The sequence below is a fragment of the Oncorhynchus tshawytscha genome, linkage group LG32, assembly GCF_018296145.1.
Source record: "Oncorhynchus tshawytscha isolate Ot180627B linkage group LG32, Otsh_v2.0, whole genome shotgun sequence".
Lineage (NCBI taxonomy): Eukaryota > Metazoa > Chordata > Actinopteri > Salmoniformes > Salmonidae > Oncorhynchus > Oncorhynchus tshawytscha.
In genome coordinates this window covers 10,651,000-10,666,441 of record NC_056460.1, presented here as the reverse complement: position 1 = coordinate 10,666,441, position 15,442 = coordinate 10,651,000, and the positions used below count along the sequence as shown (strand labels likewise).

General features: G+C 40.7%; 2 protein-coding genes across 3 annotated transcripts; both read right to left on the bottom strand.

Annotated features, from left to right (window-relative positions):
* Positions 1-6,374: 6,374 nt before the first annotated feature.
* LOC112245707 (neuroblast differentiation-associated protein AHNAK-like) lies at positions 6,375-10,201 on the bottom strand. The gene has a single exon (XM_042310784.1). The coding sequence runs from the start codon at positions 10,199-10,201 to the stop codon at positions 6,515-6,517; it is 3,687 nt and encodes a 1,228-aa protein (XP_042166718.1). The 3' UTR covers positions 6,375-6,514.
* An 80-nt stretch (positions 10,202-10,281) lies between these two features.
* Positions 10,282-15,024, bottom strand: LOC112245543 (neuroblast differentiation-associated protein AHNAK-like). Of its 2 annotated transcripts, XM_042310786.1 has the most exons (5): positions 14,776-15,021; positions 12,925-12,958; positions 12,483-12,603; positions 12,089-12,261; positions 10,282-11,973 (listed from the first exon to the last, which is right to left on the bottom strand). In XM_042310786.1, the coding sequence occupies exons 2-5, from the start codon at positions 12,925-12,927 to the stop codon at positions 10,282-10,284; spliced, it is 1,989 nt and encodes a 662-aa protein (XP_042166720.1). In that variant the 5' UTR covers positions 12,928-12,958; positions 14,776-15,021. The 2 variants fall into 2 exon arrangements, with proteins under 2 accessions (XP_042166720.1, XP_042166719.1); XM_042310785.1 differs by lacking the exon at positions 12,925-12,958 and having other exon boundaries at positions 14,776-15,024.
* Between the last annotated feature and the right edge of the window lie 418 nt (positions 15,025-15,442).

The following is a 15,442-nucleotide window of genomic DNA, read 5'->3' as shown; positions in this document are numbered from 1 at the left end:
ACCATGCCCCAGGACTACCTGACATGATGACTCCTTGCTGTCCCCAGTCCACCTGACCGTGCTGCTGCTCCAGTTTCAACTGTTCTGCCTTATTATTATACGACCATGCTGGTCATTTATGAACATTTGAACATCTTGGCCATGTTCTGTTATAATCTCCACCCGGCACAGCCAGAAGAGGACTGGCCACCCCACATAGCCTGGTTCCTCTCTAGGTTTCTTCGTAGGTTTTGGCCTTTCTAGGGAGTTTTTCCTAGCCACCGTGCTTCTACACCTGCATTGCTTGCTGTTTGGGGTTTTAGGCTGGGTTTCTGTACAGCACTTTGAGATATCAGCTGATGTACGAAGGGCTATATAAATAAATTTGATTTGATTTGATTTGATTTGTACATCAAGGCTGAGAAATGCCTGTTCTTTCAACAGTCCGTCTCCTTCCTAGGGTATTGCATTTCCACATCAGGGGTGGAGATGGAGAGTGACGGCATAGCAGCCATGGGTAATTGGCCGACTCCCACCACGGTAAAGGAGGTGCAGCGATTTTTTAGGGTTGGCCAATTACTACCGGAGATTTATCCAGGGTTTTGGCCAGGTGGCTGCTCCCATTACCTCACTGCTGAAGGGGGGTCCTGTACGTCTGCAGTGGTCGGTTGAGGCGGACAGGGCTTTTGGGCAGCTGAGAGCTCTGTTTACCTCGGCTCCCATGCTGGCCCATCCGGATCCCTCTTTGGTATTCATAGTGGAGGTGGACGCGTCAGAGGCTGGGATAGGAGCCGTGCTCTCTCAGTGCTCGGGCACGCCACCGAAGCTCCGCCCCTGGAGCGGAACTATGATGTGGGGGACCGGGAGCTGTTGACTGTAGTTAAGGCTTTGAAGGCGTGGAGACATTGGCTTGAGGGGGCTAAACACCCTTTCCTCATCTGGATTGACCACCGCAACCTGGAGTACAACTGGCCAGCTAGGAGACTGAATCCTCGTCAGGCAAGGTGTGTGGATATTGTGGATATTGTTACGCACGTTACTTTTTGTCTATGTTCCGTGTTTTGGGCACATTTTATGTTACTGTGTGCTGTCATTTTGACCAGAATAAAAAGTGTGCCTGCACCTAATTTTCCTTCAATACACAATCCTAACAGTAACGTTAACTGATATAGCAACAACACATTTCTGTAAACCCAATTAAGACAATAAAATACGTGCAATTTCTTTAAAACCGCATTACACGGATCATATTTCTAAACAAACGTGTATTTTCCAGTTTCAAAATCAGAAAGGTCGTGCGTCTTTAAAAAAAAAGTATTTTAAAATATTTTTTCTTTTTGTTTGTTTATTCATAATAAAAAATTATCATTAACTTACATCCCTACATCAATCATGTCTATGAAAAAAAACAGATATTAACAAGAAATTACTAAATACATACAAAAAATAATATATATACAAAATAATTGTAAAAAAGAACGACAATTCTAGTGCAATTGTATTCACTCTGAAATCTCATTATAATCTCACTATAATGAATCTCACTATAATGATTCAGGAAGATGTTATGATTTTTGTTATTCACTAGGGTTAATGTCTTAACAAGATGATTTAATTCAATCAAAAATATTTTGGTATAGAATTCTGGAATTTTTGTTTATGTATAAAGTATTTGGCATTCACAATCATTTCATTGGTCTTGTTATCATTGCAATAGTAACATATTATATCCTTCATGACAAAAACATAGGTAATGTTCAAAAAGGTAAATAAGTATTCTGCAAGGTTTCCCCCAAAATCTATCACAGATATACATTCATAGAACAAGTAAATCAGATTTTCACCTTTTTCACAGAAAACGCAGATATCATCAACAGCCACACATTTGGACCACATAGAATTACATGGATATATATTATGTAGAATGTTAAAGTGCACTTCCTTACATTTGTTTGGTATACAATATTGGTAAGGCATCAACCAAGCTTTTTTCCAGGCAATGTCAGGAATAAGCATGTTCCCACCAAAAATATTCCTCTAGGCGTAAGTTGATTCCGTGAATGGAAAATTTGACTTATGTCTTTGTTACAACAAGATTTTTCAAGTAAGCCCACACCTTCCAAACTAAGTTCTGGATAAGCTCTGTGATCATCACCAAAGCTAAGATGAGTTTTCATTAGTGTAGTTAGACCACCGGGAATGGCTTTGATCACAGAAATAAACTCTCTCTGGGAATGTCTTTGATCACAGAAATAAACTCTCTCTGGGAATAGCTTTGATCACAGAAATAAACTCTCTCTGGGAATGTCTTTGATCACAGAAATAAACTCTCTCTGGGAATGGCTTTGATCACAGAAATAAACTCTCTCTGGGAATGTCTTTGATCACAGAAATAAACTCTCTCTGGGAATGGCTTTGATCACAGAAATAAACTCTCTCTGGGAATGGCTTTGATCAGAAAAATAAACTCTCTCTGGGAATGGCTTTGATCAGAAAAATAAACTCTCTCTGGGAATGGCTTTGATCAGAAAAATAAACTCTCTCTGGGAATGGTTTTGATCAGAAAAATAAACTCTCTCTGGGAATGGCTTTGATCACAGAAATAAACTCTCTCTGGGAATGGCTTTGATCAGAGAAATAAACTCTCTCTGGGAATGTCTTTGATCACAGAAATAAACTCTCTCTGGGAATGGCTTTGATCAGAAAAATAAACTCTCTCTGGGAATGGCTTTGATCACAGAAATAAACTCTCTCTGGGAATGTCTTTGATCAGAAAAATAAACTCTCTCTGGGAATGGCTTTGATCAGAAAAATAAACTCTCTCTGGGAATGGTTTTGATCACAAAGCAGAAGCAGAGCAGAAGTGACAACATTAAGATGGCGCGGAAGAGGATGGCTGACGTTTTACATACTCCTAACCAATTGTGCTATTTTGTTAGTTTTTTTGCGTTATTTGTAACTTTTTATTTTTTTATTTCACCTTTATTTAACCAGGTAAGCAAGTTGAGAACAAGTTCTCAATTACAATTGCGACCTGGCCAAGATAAAGCCAAGCAGTTCGACACATACAACAACACAGAGTTACACATGGACTAAAACATACAGTCAATAATACAGTAGAAAAATAAGTCTATATACAATGTGATCAAGTGAGGTGAGATAAGGGAGGTAAAGGCAAAAAAAGGCCATGGTGGCGAAGTAAATACAATATAGCAAGTAAAACACTGGAATGGTTGATTTGTAGTGGAAGAATGTGCAAAGTAGAGATAGAAATAATGGGGTGCAAAGGAGCAAAATAAATAAATAAATAAAGTTATTTTGTACGTAACGTTGCTGCTACCATCTCTTTTGACCGAAAATAACTTCTGGACATCAGAACAGCGATTACTCACCACGAATGGGAAGAACCTTTTTCCTTTAACAAGTCCGATGAGAAGGATATACTGCTCTCCGGGAACAGGCCCAAATCCCCATAATTTGCTTGAAGAAAAGACGGAGGAAAAGAGGACGCAGATCGGGCTACCTTCTGAGAATCCGTAGGCAAGCGAGTAAAATCCCAGTGCCATCCATTCTACTTGCTAATATGCAATCATTGGAAAATAAAATTGATGACCTACAATTACGATTATCCTACCAACGGGACATGAAGAACTGTAATATCTTATGTTTCACGAGTCGTGGCTGAGCGACGACATGGATAATATAGAGCTGGTGGAATTTTCCATGATCCGGCAGAACAGAGAAGCTACGTCTGGTAAGATGAGGGGTGGGAGTGTGTGTCTTTTTGTCAATAACAGCTGGTGCGCGATGTCTAATATTAAAGAAGTCTCAAGGTATTGCTCGCCTGAGGTAGAGTACCTTATGATAAGCTGTAGACCACACTTTCTACCAAGAGAGTTCTCATCTATATTATTCGTCTATTTCCCACCACAGACCGAATCTGGCAGTAAGACCGCACTCAACCAACTCTATAAGGCCATAAGCAAACAAGAAAATGCTCACCCAGAAGCGGTTTTCCTAGTGGCCGGGGACTTTAATGCAGGCAAACAAATCAGTTTTACCAAATTTTTACCAGCATGTCACATGTGCAACCAGAGGAAAAAAAACTCTAGACCACATTTACTCCACACACAGAGATGCATACAAAGCTCTTCCGCACCCTCCATTTGGCAAATCTGACCATAATTATATCCTCATGATTCCTGCTTTCAAGCAAAAACTAAAGCAGGAAGTACCAATTTACGATTAGCCTCGTTATTGTTACGTTAATGTGTTACTTTTTACTTTAGTTTATTTGGTAAATATTTTCTTAACTCTTCTTGAACTGCACTGTTGGTTAAGGGCTTGTAAAGTAAGCATTTCACGGTAACGTCTACACTTGTTGTATTCGGCGCATATGACAAATAAAGTTTGATTTGATTAAAGCTTGTTGGGGAAACCTAGCCAATTTAGCGGGTAATATTTCAGTAATATAATTACAATTCAGTAAAAATTGAAGACCTCCCAATTTATTAAACACATTATTTGGAATGAAATACCAGAAAGGTTGTGAGGTGGTGCAAAAGATATTGTACTGATGACGTTTATATTGTGTAAAGTCAAGCGTGATAAGACTACCACCGAGCGGTGCGGAGGTGAAAATCTCTAATAGGTGAAGCAATACTATAGTTTTTTTAATCAAACGAATAAATAAATACTTCTACAAAAATAGCAGTTGAGTTAAATGTTTTATCATACTTGACAGAATTAATTTTCCAGAGGTTATTTCAAATGCAAAAATATGGAAAATAAGGCCTACTGTTAATACATTAATATAAAGATAAAACAAATTATTGTAAAACAGCAAGTGTACAGTAAAAACACATTTTCAAATAGCTTTTCATCCATTTTGTAAAACCAAAGACAAAATGAGAACCCTTTACACATACATTTTCAACATGTTCATAACAAACACCAATCAATTTACATAAAAAGTACAAATAAGTGCTAGTAACAGAAGTTTTCTGCATTATGTTTCAACAGAAGATTGTGATTCAAACAAGCCTAAAATTACATTTAGTCAGTTGTCTGAATGCTATATAAGCTTTGTAAGCATGTGACACCCTTTTAAGTTCTCATCTTCTGGAACTTCAAGGTCCACATTTGATGCACTGAAATCGAGACATCTGAGTGTTTGAGATCTAAGGTTTGACTCTTCCTTGTGCCGATTTCTCAGGCTCCCAGTTCCGTCTGGTACATCCCCTTTGACATGTTTGGGAAATACTGTATAGCGATTAAATATTATTGATCTTCAGAAATTTGGGGGTTTGAACCATGAGTCAAATTTGTCACATGGACTACAATTTTAGACTGTTTTGGTCCTTTCTTTTTATCTGCCGGTTTCACCAGTTGGGGCTTTCTGATTGTTTATTGGCCTTGAGGTCAGTTCTTCTCTAATTTAAAACTGTCTGTGAAACCACTAATCCCCACTTTGGGGTGGGAATATAGGGATTGAGGTGTTAATACTGGGAAGACTTGAGTCTATATCTGGTATTCTTGTATAACTACCCAATTTAGAAGTCTTGGATTTGGGAATTTAGAATTTCACTGTGAGGTCGTCAAGGTTAAGGTCTGAACCTCTGAGATCCACACCAAACACTTGGTAATCAACTTTTGGCAAATCAATATCTGCAATGGGATAACTAGCCGTACCTTTCACCTTCCTAGACTTCCCAACAGGCACTTTTATATATACTCCACCTGGCATTCAACATCTTTTATATGCGCTCTACCTGGGATATCAGATCTGCGTTTACTATGGGATGACACTTTGTATTCTGGGCCTCTGATATCAGCTTTGGGTAAGCTCAGGCTGACATCTGGGTGACTAACTTTCAAGTCTGGTGCTTTTAGATCCACTTTAGCTTTTGGAGGAGAAATGTCATTTGTTTTCATAAAGTCCATAGCTGATACTGCTCTTCAATTGGGACTTCCAAACTGAGGCAATTTTAACAACGGCAGTTTGAATTTTTGAGATTGTATAGCAACGTTACTGTCTGGCAAATTGAGATCAGCTTGGGGGCCTTTGAGGTTACCAGAGGGAACATTTATGTCTAAATCTGGACTACCGATCCCTGTGTTTACTTTCAGGGTTGACAAGCTCAGGTCCGGTCCCTCAATGTCTCCATCTATTCCAGCATCTGGACCTTTCAGACCAGAAAGGCCCGCATTTAGGCATTTGAGGTGAGGAATTTTGAATTTCCAAGACGGTGAGCCAATGTTCATATCTGGAGTGTTTAAATCTATGTTAGGGGCTTTTAAGTCAATTGTAGGTAGGTCCAGATCTGGTGAACCAATCCCATCCTTCCTTCTTTGACAATTTAACCATGGTCAGTACTGATGTCATGATCTGGTCATTTTGGTGTAGACCACCCAAATGTAGGCATTTTGAATGTAGGAGTGTTGATGTCAAAATCAGTGGCTTTGATGCTACCATTTGGCCTCTCTATGGTTGGAACTCTGAATCTACCTGGGGGCATATCTGGAGCATTGAGGTCTAGTTTGGGCTTTTGAGATGACACTTAGATATTCTCAAATCCGGAGGACTGATTCCTCCTTTTAGCTTTGGGGCTGAGAGGTCAATATCAGGTAAGTCATAGTCAGATTCATCTACATTTGGCCCAGATAGCCCAAAATCAGGCATCTTCAAATCTGGAATTTTTAGACCTGTTTTGGGACCTTTGAGGTCAGCTGTGGGGGAATTTATATCTACATCTGGGCCGTCTAAGTTTCCAACAATGTCAACATCTGGTCTCTTTAGGTCTCTGAATTTAAGCATTTTATATTTGGGCATTTTGAGTTTCCCAGAGGGTTCATTGATGTCAAGATCTGGGGCATTCACATCTAGTTCAGGGGCTTTGAGGTCAGCATCTGGTAAATTCATGTCTGGAACATCAATTCCCCCCTTAATGTTTGAAGCTTTGAGCCTCAAGACTGGGGATTTTGACATTGTACCAGGCAGCAAGAATGTGGGCATTTTCAGGTGACCAGAGGGGCCATCGATGTCCATATCAGGAGCATTCAGATCAACCTTTGGTTTCTTCAATGTAGGTACTTTGACTTTACCGGAGGGCATATTAAAGTTTACATCTGGTGCATTGAGGTCTAGTTTGGGGCCTTTGAGGGCAACATCTGGCAGATCCAAATCTGGGTGACTAATTCCCCCTTTAAACGTGGGGGCTGAAAGATCTAAGTCAGGCCCCTTAAACTTTGGTCCAGATAAACCTAAATCTGGCATCTTGAAAGTTGGCATTTTGAATTTTTCTGATGGACTGTCAATATCAGCATCTGGAATGTTGAGGTCTGCTTTGGGACCCTTGAGTTTGGGAGATGACAAATTCAAGTCTGGTCCCTCTATATCTCCATCTAGATCAATATCTGGCCCTTTCATTCCAAATTGAGGCATTTTCAGATTGGGCATTTTGAATTTCCCTGTGGGTGAATGAATGTCTATATCTGGAGTGTTTACATCTAATTTAGGGGCTTTGAGGTCAATGTCTGGTAGATCCACACCAGGGGCATCAATCCCACCTTTATTCTTTGGCATTTGTAGACTGAACTTTGGTGATTTCGCACCTGCATTTATGTCCACATTTGGTCCTTTTGGCATTGTACTTGAAAGCCCAAATTTGGGCATTTTCAGTTTACCAGATGGAGCATCAATATCAAGATCTTGAGCATTGAGATCTAATTTGGGCCCTTTGAGATGACCCTTAGGTAGACTCAAATCTGGGGGATTGATGCCCCCTTTTAGCTTTGGGGCTGAGAAGTCAATATCAGGTAAATCATGGTCAGGTTTATCTACATAAGGGCCAGATAGCCTGAAATCAGGCATCTTCAAATCAGGCATTTTTAGACCTGTTTTGGGACCTTTGAGGTTAGCTGTGGGGGAATTGATATCTATATCTGGGCCCTCTAAGTCTCCATCTATGTCAACATCTGGTCCCTTTAGGCCTCTGAATTTTGGCATTTTCAATTTGGGCATTTTCAATTTCCCAGAAGGTGCATTGATGTCAACATCGGGGGTATTTCCATCTAGTTTAGGGGCTTTGAGGTCAGCATCTGGTAAATTCAAGTCTGGGGAATCAATTCCCCCCTTTATCTTTGGGGCTTTGAGATTAAGTTTTGTGGATTTTGGCATTTTACCAGACAGCCCAAATTTGGGCATTTTCAGTTTACCAGAAGGGCCATCAATGTCCAGATCAGGAGCATTCAGATCAACCTTTGGTTTCTTCAATGTAGGTACTTTGATTTTACCTGAGGGCATATTACTGTTTACATCTGGTGCATTTAGGCCTAGTTTGGGGCCTTTGAGATCTGGCAGATTCGGATCTAGGGGAGTGATTCCCCCTTTCAACTTGGGGGCTGAAAGATCCAAGTCAGGCCCCTTAACCTTTGGTCTAGAGGAACCTAAATCTGGCATCTTGAAAGTTGGCATTTTGAACTTTCCTGATGGACTGCCAATATCAGCATCTGGAATGTTGAGGTCTGCTTTGGGACCCTTGAGTTTGGGAGATGACAAGTTCAGGTCTGGTCCCTCTATATCTCCAACTTTGTCAATGTGTGGCCCCTTCATTCCAAATGTAGACATTTTCAAATTCGGCATTTTGAATTTCCCTGTGGGTGAATCAATGTCAATATCTGGAGTGTTTACATCTAATTTAGAGGCTTTGAGGTCCATGTCTGGTAAATCCATGTCAGGCGCATCAATCCCAGCTTTTATCTTTGGCATATTTAGACTGAACTTTGGTGATTTCACACCTGCATTTATGTCCAGATTTGGTCCTTTTGGCATAGTGCCTGAGTGTCCAAATTTGGGCATTTTTAGTTTTCCTGAGGGAGCGTCAAAATCTGGGGGATTGATGCCCCCCTTTAGCTTTGGGGCTGAGAGATCAATATCAGGTAAGTCATAGTTAGGTTTATCTACATTGTGCCCAGATAGCCTGAAATCAGGCATCTTCAAATCTGGCATTTTTAGACCTGTTTTGGGACCTTTGAGGTTAGCTGTGGGGGCATTGATATCTATATCTGCACCCTCTAAGTCTCCATCAATGTCAACATCTGGTCTTTTTAGGCCTCTGAATTTAGACATTTTGAATTTGGGCATTTTGAATTTCCCAGAGGATGCATTGATGTCAAAATCGGGGGAATTTCTATCTAGTTTAGGGGCTTTGAGGTCAGCATCTGGTAAATTCAAGTCTGGGGAATCAATTCCCCCCTTTATCTTTGGGGCTTTGAGATTAAGTTTTGTGGATTTTGGCATTTTACCAGACAGCCCAAATTTGGGCATTTTCAGTTTACCAGAGGGGCCATCAATGTCCAGATCAGGAGCATTCAGATCAACCTTTGGTTTCTTCAATGTAGGAACTTTGATTTTACCTGAGGGCATATTACAGTTTACATCTGGTGCATTTAGGCCTAGTTTGGGGCCTTTGAGATCTGGCAGATTCGGATCTAGGGGACTGATTCCCCCTTTCAACTTGGGGGCTGAAAGATCCAAGTCAGGCCCCTTAACTTTTGGTCCAGAGGAACCTAAATCTGGCATCTTGAAAGTTGGCATTTTGAATTTTCCTGATGGGCGGCCAATATCAGCATCTGGAATGTTGAGTTCTGCTTTGGGACCCTTGAGTTTGGGAGATGACAAGTTCAGGTCTGGTCCCTCTATATCTCCATGTTTGTCAATATGTGGCCCCTTCATTCCAAATGTTGGCATTTTCAATTTGGGCATTTTCAATTTCCCTGTGGGTGAATCAATGTCAATATCTGGAGAGTTTACATCTAATTTAGGGGCTTTGAGGTCCATGTCTGGTAAATCCATGTCAGGGGCATCAATCCCAGCTTTAAACTTGGGGGCTGAAAGATCCAAGCCAGACCCCTTAACCTTTGGTCCAGATGAACCTAAATCTGGCATCTTGAAAGTTGGCATTTTGAATTTTCCTGATGGGCGGCCAATATCAGCATCTGGAATGTTGAGTTCTGCTTTGGGACCCTTGAGTTTGGGAGATGACAAGTTCAGGTCTGGTCCCTCTATATCTCCATGTTTGTCAATATGTGGCCCCTTCATTCCAAATGTTGACATTTTCAATTTGGGCATTTTCAATTTCCCTGTGGGTGAATCAATGTCAATATCTGGAGTGTTTACATCTAATTTAGGGGCTTTGAGGTCCATGTCTGGTAAATCCATGTCAGGGGCATCAATCCCAGCTTTAAACTTGGGGGCTGAAAGATCAAAGTCAGGCCCCTTAACTTTTGGTCCAGAGGAACCTAAATCTGGCATCTTGAAAGTTGGCATTTTGAATTTTCCTGATGGGCGGCCAATATCAGCATCTGGAATGTTGAGGTCTGCTTTGGGACCCTTGAGTTGGGAGATGACAAGTTCAGGTCTGGTCCCTCTATATCTCCATGTTTGTCAATATGTGGCCCCTTCATTCCAAATGTTGACATTTTCAATTTGGGCATTTTCAATTTCCCTGTGGGTGAATCAATGTCAATATCTGGAGTGTTTACATCTAATTTAGGGGCTTTGAGGTCCATGTCTGGTAAATCCATGTCAGGGGCATCAATCCCAGCTTTAAACTTGGGGGCTGAAAGATCAAAGTCAGGCCCCTTAACTTTTGGTCCAGAGGAACCTAAATCTGGCATCTTGAAAGTTGGCATTTTGAATTTTCCTGATGGGCGGCCAATATCAGCATCTGGAATGTTGAGGTCTGCTTTGGGACCCTTGAGTTGGGGAGATGACAAGTTCAGGTCTGGTCCCTCTATATCTCCATGTTTGTCAATATGTGGCCCCTTCATTCCAAATGTTGACATTTTCAATTTGGGCATTTTCAATTTCCCTGTGGGTGAATCAATGTCAATATCTGGAGAGTTTACATCTAATTTAGGGGCTTTGAGGTCCATGTCTGGTAAATCCATGTCAGGGGCATCAATCCCAGCTTTAAACTTGGGGGCTGAAAGATCAAAGTCAGGCCCCTTAACTTTTGGTCCAGAGGAACCTAAATCTGGCATCTTGAAAGTTGGCATTTTGAATTTTCCTGATGGGCGGCCAATATCAGCATCTGGAATGTTGAGGTCTGCTTTGGGACCCTTGAGTTGGGGAGATGACAAGTTCAGGTCTGGTCCCTCTATATCTCCATGTTTGTCAATATGTGGCCCCTTCATTCCAAATGTTGACATTTTCAATTTGGGCATTTTCAATTTCCCTGTGGGTGAATCAATGTCAATATCTGGAGTGTTTACATCTAATTTAGGTGATTTCAGGTCGACTTTGGGTAAGTCCAAGTCAGGTGCATCAAGTCCACCTTTTATCGTGGGAGCTTTGAGAATTAGCTTTGGTGTTTTTACATCATTATCAAATTTGGGCATCTTCAGTTTACCAGAGGGGGCATTCACATCGAAATCAGAAGCTTTGAGTTCTGCATGTGGTTTCGTTAGTTTGAATTTACCTGGGGGTATGTCAATATCTGGACTATTGAGGTCAGGCAAACTGATATCTGATACACACATCTCATCCACTGAGAGGTCCAGGTCTGGATTCCTAAATCTTGGTCCAGATATAGCAAAGTCAGCCCTACCAAGACTTGGTGTTTTGATCTTCCCAGATGGGATGCCAATGTCTGAATTTGGCAATTCTAAATCTATTTTGGAACCTTTAAGGTCTACTGAAGGTAAATTGGAGATATTGACATCAGGATCAGCCTCTATAGACCCATTCAATTGAGCTAGGAAGAGATCCCTTGTACTCATGTTGGCATTAGGCAACGAAAGTTCTCCACCAGGAGTATTGAGAGTCACTGTAGAGTCTGTTCCTCTGACATCAGGCTTGGCCCAGAGAGGTCTCGGTACCTGCGCATTAGGAGAGCATCTTTCCCCAGAAGCTGTAGGTTGTCCAGAGCTGTCCTCCTTCATGAACTTCTTTATTTTGGCATTGAGTCTGTTATAGGAATCCTTCAACATCTGCAAAGAGAAGCAATCCAATAACAATAGATATAATTGATCTAACAACCTTTTGAAAATGGACTTAATTTGTTATTCAGGTAATTCTGTTTAACTTTAAATGTATTCCACAAACCTCCTCTGGTGCTTTGATGCTGTCCAAGGTCCCCATACTCTTGCGCAAATTATTTTTCGTCAGAACTTGAACCTTCTCATCAAATCCATTATCATCCATCAACCTCAGTATTTTCAACACGTCGTCTTTCGAAAGTTGGTCAAAGTTGATTGTGGCACCCACAATTTCATCTCCTGAAAAAAACAACATTTCTCAAAGTGAAACACAGTTAAAGCATGGTGACCGAATATGTCAATGATTCCAAATGTGTCCTTAAAAACAGCTATGTATTTTACTTATGCACAAATGTCTGAGAAAAATTCCAAGAGTGAAAGCTCTAGTTTTTTTGTTTTTTTGGGAGCTTTGAGACTCAACAACATGTTTATGTATTAAATAAGAGACTCAAAAGTCATACCTTCTTTCAGCCCCTGATTGGCCAAGGAGCCATCGTCAACACTGGAAACGACCAATTGTCCTTCCTCTGATTGCTCCAGCATCAGCCCATCAGAGAGCCTCCTCCCGCTGCGGACACCAGGCTAAAAGCAGACATACAAACATAGTTATAAGAAATGTGCAGACAGGCGTGTGGCCTCAGCATTGGTCATGTTTCAATAACCCGAACATCAAATGCCAACAATGAACAATAAACTTAAAAATACATGTTATTTACAATAACTTACAAATCTATAATACAATCACCTTTCTAAATAGACGTTTTAAATGGCATACACTTCTAGAAAGTAATGCTGAGGCATAGGTGTTTTTCAAAAAGTACATTTCCTGTTGCTTAGCTTATTGTGCTGGAATATGCTTGTTATTACTATCATCATGGCTGATGGATGAATGATCTCACATACCATGATCCTTTATGAAAAGCTCTTCTGTCTAAATCTGTTGAGGAGGACAGAATCAGTTGAAAAGAAATGCTCAACTTGGTTTCATGCTCTAATAATCAAATCATGTAGGCCTAAATACTGCAGCATACTTTCATAGCCTTCAAGAGTATCAAATGTAAAGAAAGAACATAATGAGACAATAATGCCACAGCTCATTTTACCCATTTGAACATAAAACACTAAATCAGCTGAAACCATAACTAAAGGGGGGCTATGGGGGATAACTTGTTTACATATGTAAATTGGCAGATGGTTGACACCCAGGTAGCTGCCCATTTGAGGTATTCGAGGTATGGCCTTGGGACATGGAGGGAACAACGGGAACAAGTTTGTCCAGATATATATATATATATATATATCTGGACAAACTTGTTCCCGTTGTTCCCTCCATGTCCCAAGGCCATACCTCGAATACCTCAAATGGGCAGCTACCTGGGTGTCAACCATCTGCCAATTTACATATGTAAACAAGTTATCCCCCATAGCCCCCTTATATATATATATATCTGGACAAACTTGTTCCCGTTGTTCCTCCATGTATATATATATATATATATATATATATATATATATAGTGCACTACAGTCGGGTGTAAACGCAGAAATGACCACACCCATCAGTTTCTATTATGAAAAGCTTGCCGTGGCAGGGGCTCAAATAAAGCGATTTGTAAACAATCGCTTCCAGTATGTTCTTTCAAGTCCTGTAAGTGATTTGTGTCACATGCTTAGCGAGACTGCTGCTCTAAGAACAATAATTAGTTCCACAATTATCATAATCATCATCATTAACTTCATCATCAAATACTGTACATCCAAAACATGAATATGTACAAATATTAATCACTCAGACTTATTAAACTATGTGTTTCAGTATTCCCCTATTGCTTTTAAGTCCGCCATAATGTTTTGAATTAAATAACTTAATTCAGGAGCAGAGATTGAATGTAATTATGCCACACGCCCAACAATAACTACAGGTAACTGCCAAAATAATTGAAACACTTGAATAAATAAGGGTATATTGATACAAAGTATGCTTGGCAGGCCATTAGTTTGCCCATTATTTTGGCTACCATGGCTATGCCCCCATTTTGGCTACGCACCCATAAGATGACAATGCCCCCATCCACAAGATGACAATGCCCCCATCCACAGGGCATAAGTGGTCACTGAATGGTTTGATGAGCATGAAAACAATGAAAACCAAATGCCATGGAGTGGGGCCTGAGACAGCATTTTACACCAACATCAACAAAACCCCAAATTATGGAATTTCCAGTGGAAAACTGGTGTCGCATCCCTCCAACAGAGTTCCAGACACTTGTAGAATCTATGCCAAGGTGCATTGAAGCTGATGTGGATCATGGTGGCCCAACGCCCTATTAAGACACTTTATGTTGGTGTTTCCTTTATTTTGTCAGTTACCTGTATATTCACTCATAAAGACGAGTGCACTGACAGTAAGCTAAATGCTGCAATCATATTTCATGAAACATGGCACGTTATTGACATTTACTCTGTTCAAATAATTCCTATTGTTTGACATTCATTCACATGGTGCAGAGCTGTAAGAGATTCGAGGCTGACTGAGATTTTCCCCAAGTCAGCCCCCTGCACCTCTCTGATTCAGAGGCGTTAGGTAACAAGTGGAAGACACATTCCAGTTGAATGCATTCAGTTGTACTGACCCTTACAATGACATCATTGTGGACTTTGTAAACACTACAATAGTACCTGGCACCATATAGTCTGGATGGAGTACTTCAGCAAAGGTTTCAAAATGTAAATAGACAACAAATCTAAATATTACCTTAGTCTCCATTGGGTTGTTTTGACCATGCAGTTTCTTGTTACTCTGCCACCGAGGAGTTTTACCACCGATGTGAGAAAGTTGTGACAGTGTTAGCAGTCCATGCTGTTCCGTACTCCTGTAGGACTGCCTACCCCTTGCCTCACTCAGCGAAAGCATACCCTCCCCAAAGCAAACAAACTGGTTCCACCTTCGGCATGCCTTCCAGGTGCCTCACTCAGTGAAAACAAACCCTCCCCAAAACAGACAAACTGGTTCCATCTTCAGCATCCCTTCCCAGCCACAAACCGTCACACACATTCTCCAGTCCAGGTAGGCAGGGCGATCACTGAAACCTGGCCTCCCAAGATTGGAACTGTGAGCTGGAGTGCTCTGTTTTTCTCTGACATACCAAGACAGGTGGAAAATAATAATTGTCTGTAGATATAACAAAAATGCAGGTGTGCCAAAGAGTTGTCTTGTTTCAAGGGAGGGGCTGCTAGGTCGTTCATTCATGACTCATGGTAATTATGAGGCACAACAATGAAGGTGTGGCATGATCTAGGGATGAAGACTTGAATAGAACTGATTTATGAGACATCATAACATTCTTACTGTGTAACCATACCTTTAAGGTGGGGCTACTCCTTCCAATTACCATTAAATGATAATTATGTAATTGTACTGA

Coding starts and splice junctions, on each gene's coding strand:
- LOC112245543 (XM_042310785.1), bottom strand. CDS start 14,934: ATGCTTTCGCTGAGTGAGGCAAGGGGTAGGCAGTCCTACAGGAGTACG. Junction 12,604..14,775: donor ACAACCCAATGGAGACTAAG/GTAATATTTAGA, acceptor GTCTGCTTTTAG/CCTGGTGTCCGCAGCGGGAG. Junction 11,974..12,088: donor GCATCAAAGCACCAGAGGAG/GTTTGTGGAATA, acceptor TTCTCTTTGCAG/ATGTTGAAGGATTCCTATAA.
- LOC112245707 (XM_042310784.1), bottom strand. CDS start 10,201: ATGGATTTACCAGACATGGACCTCAAAGCCCCTAAATTAGATGTAAAC.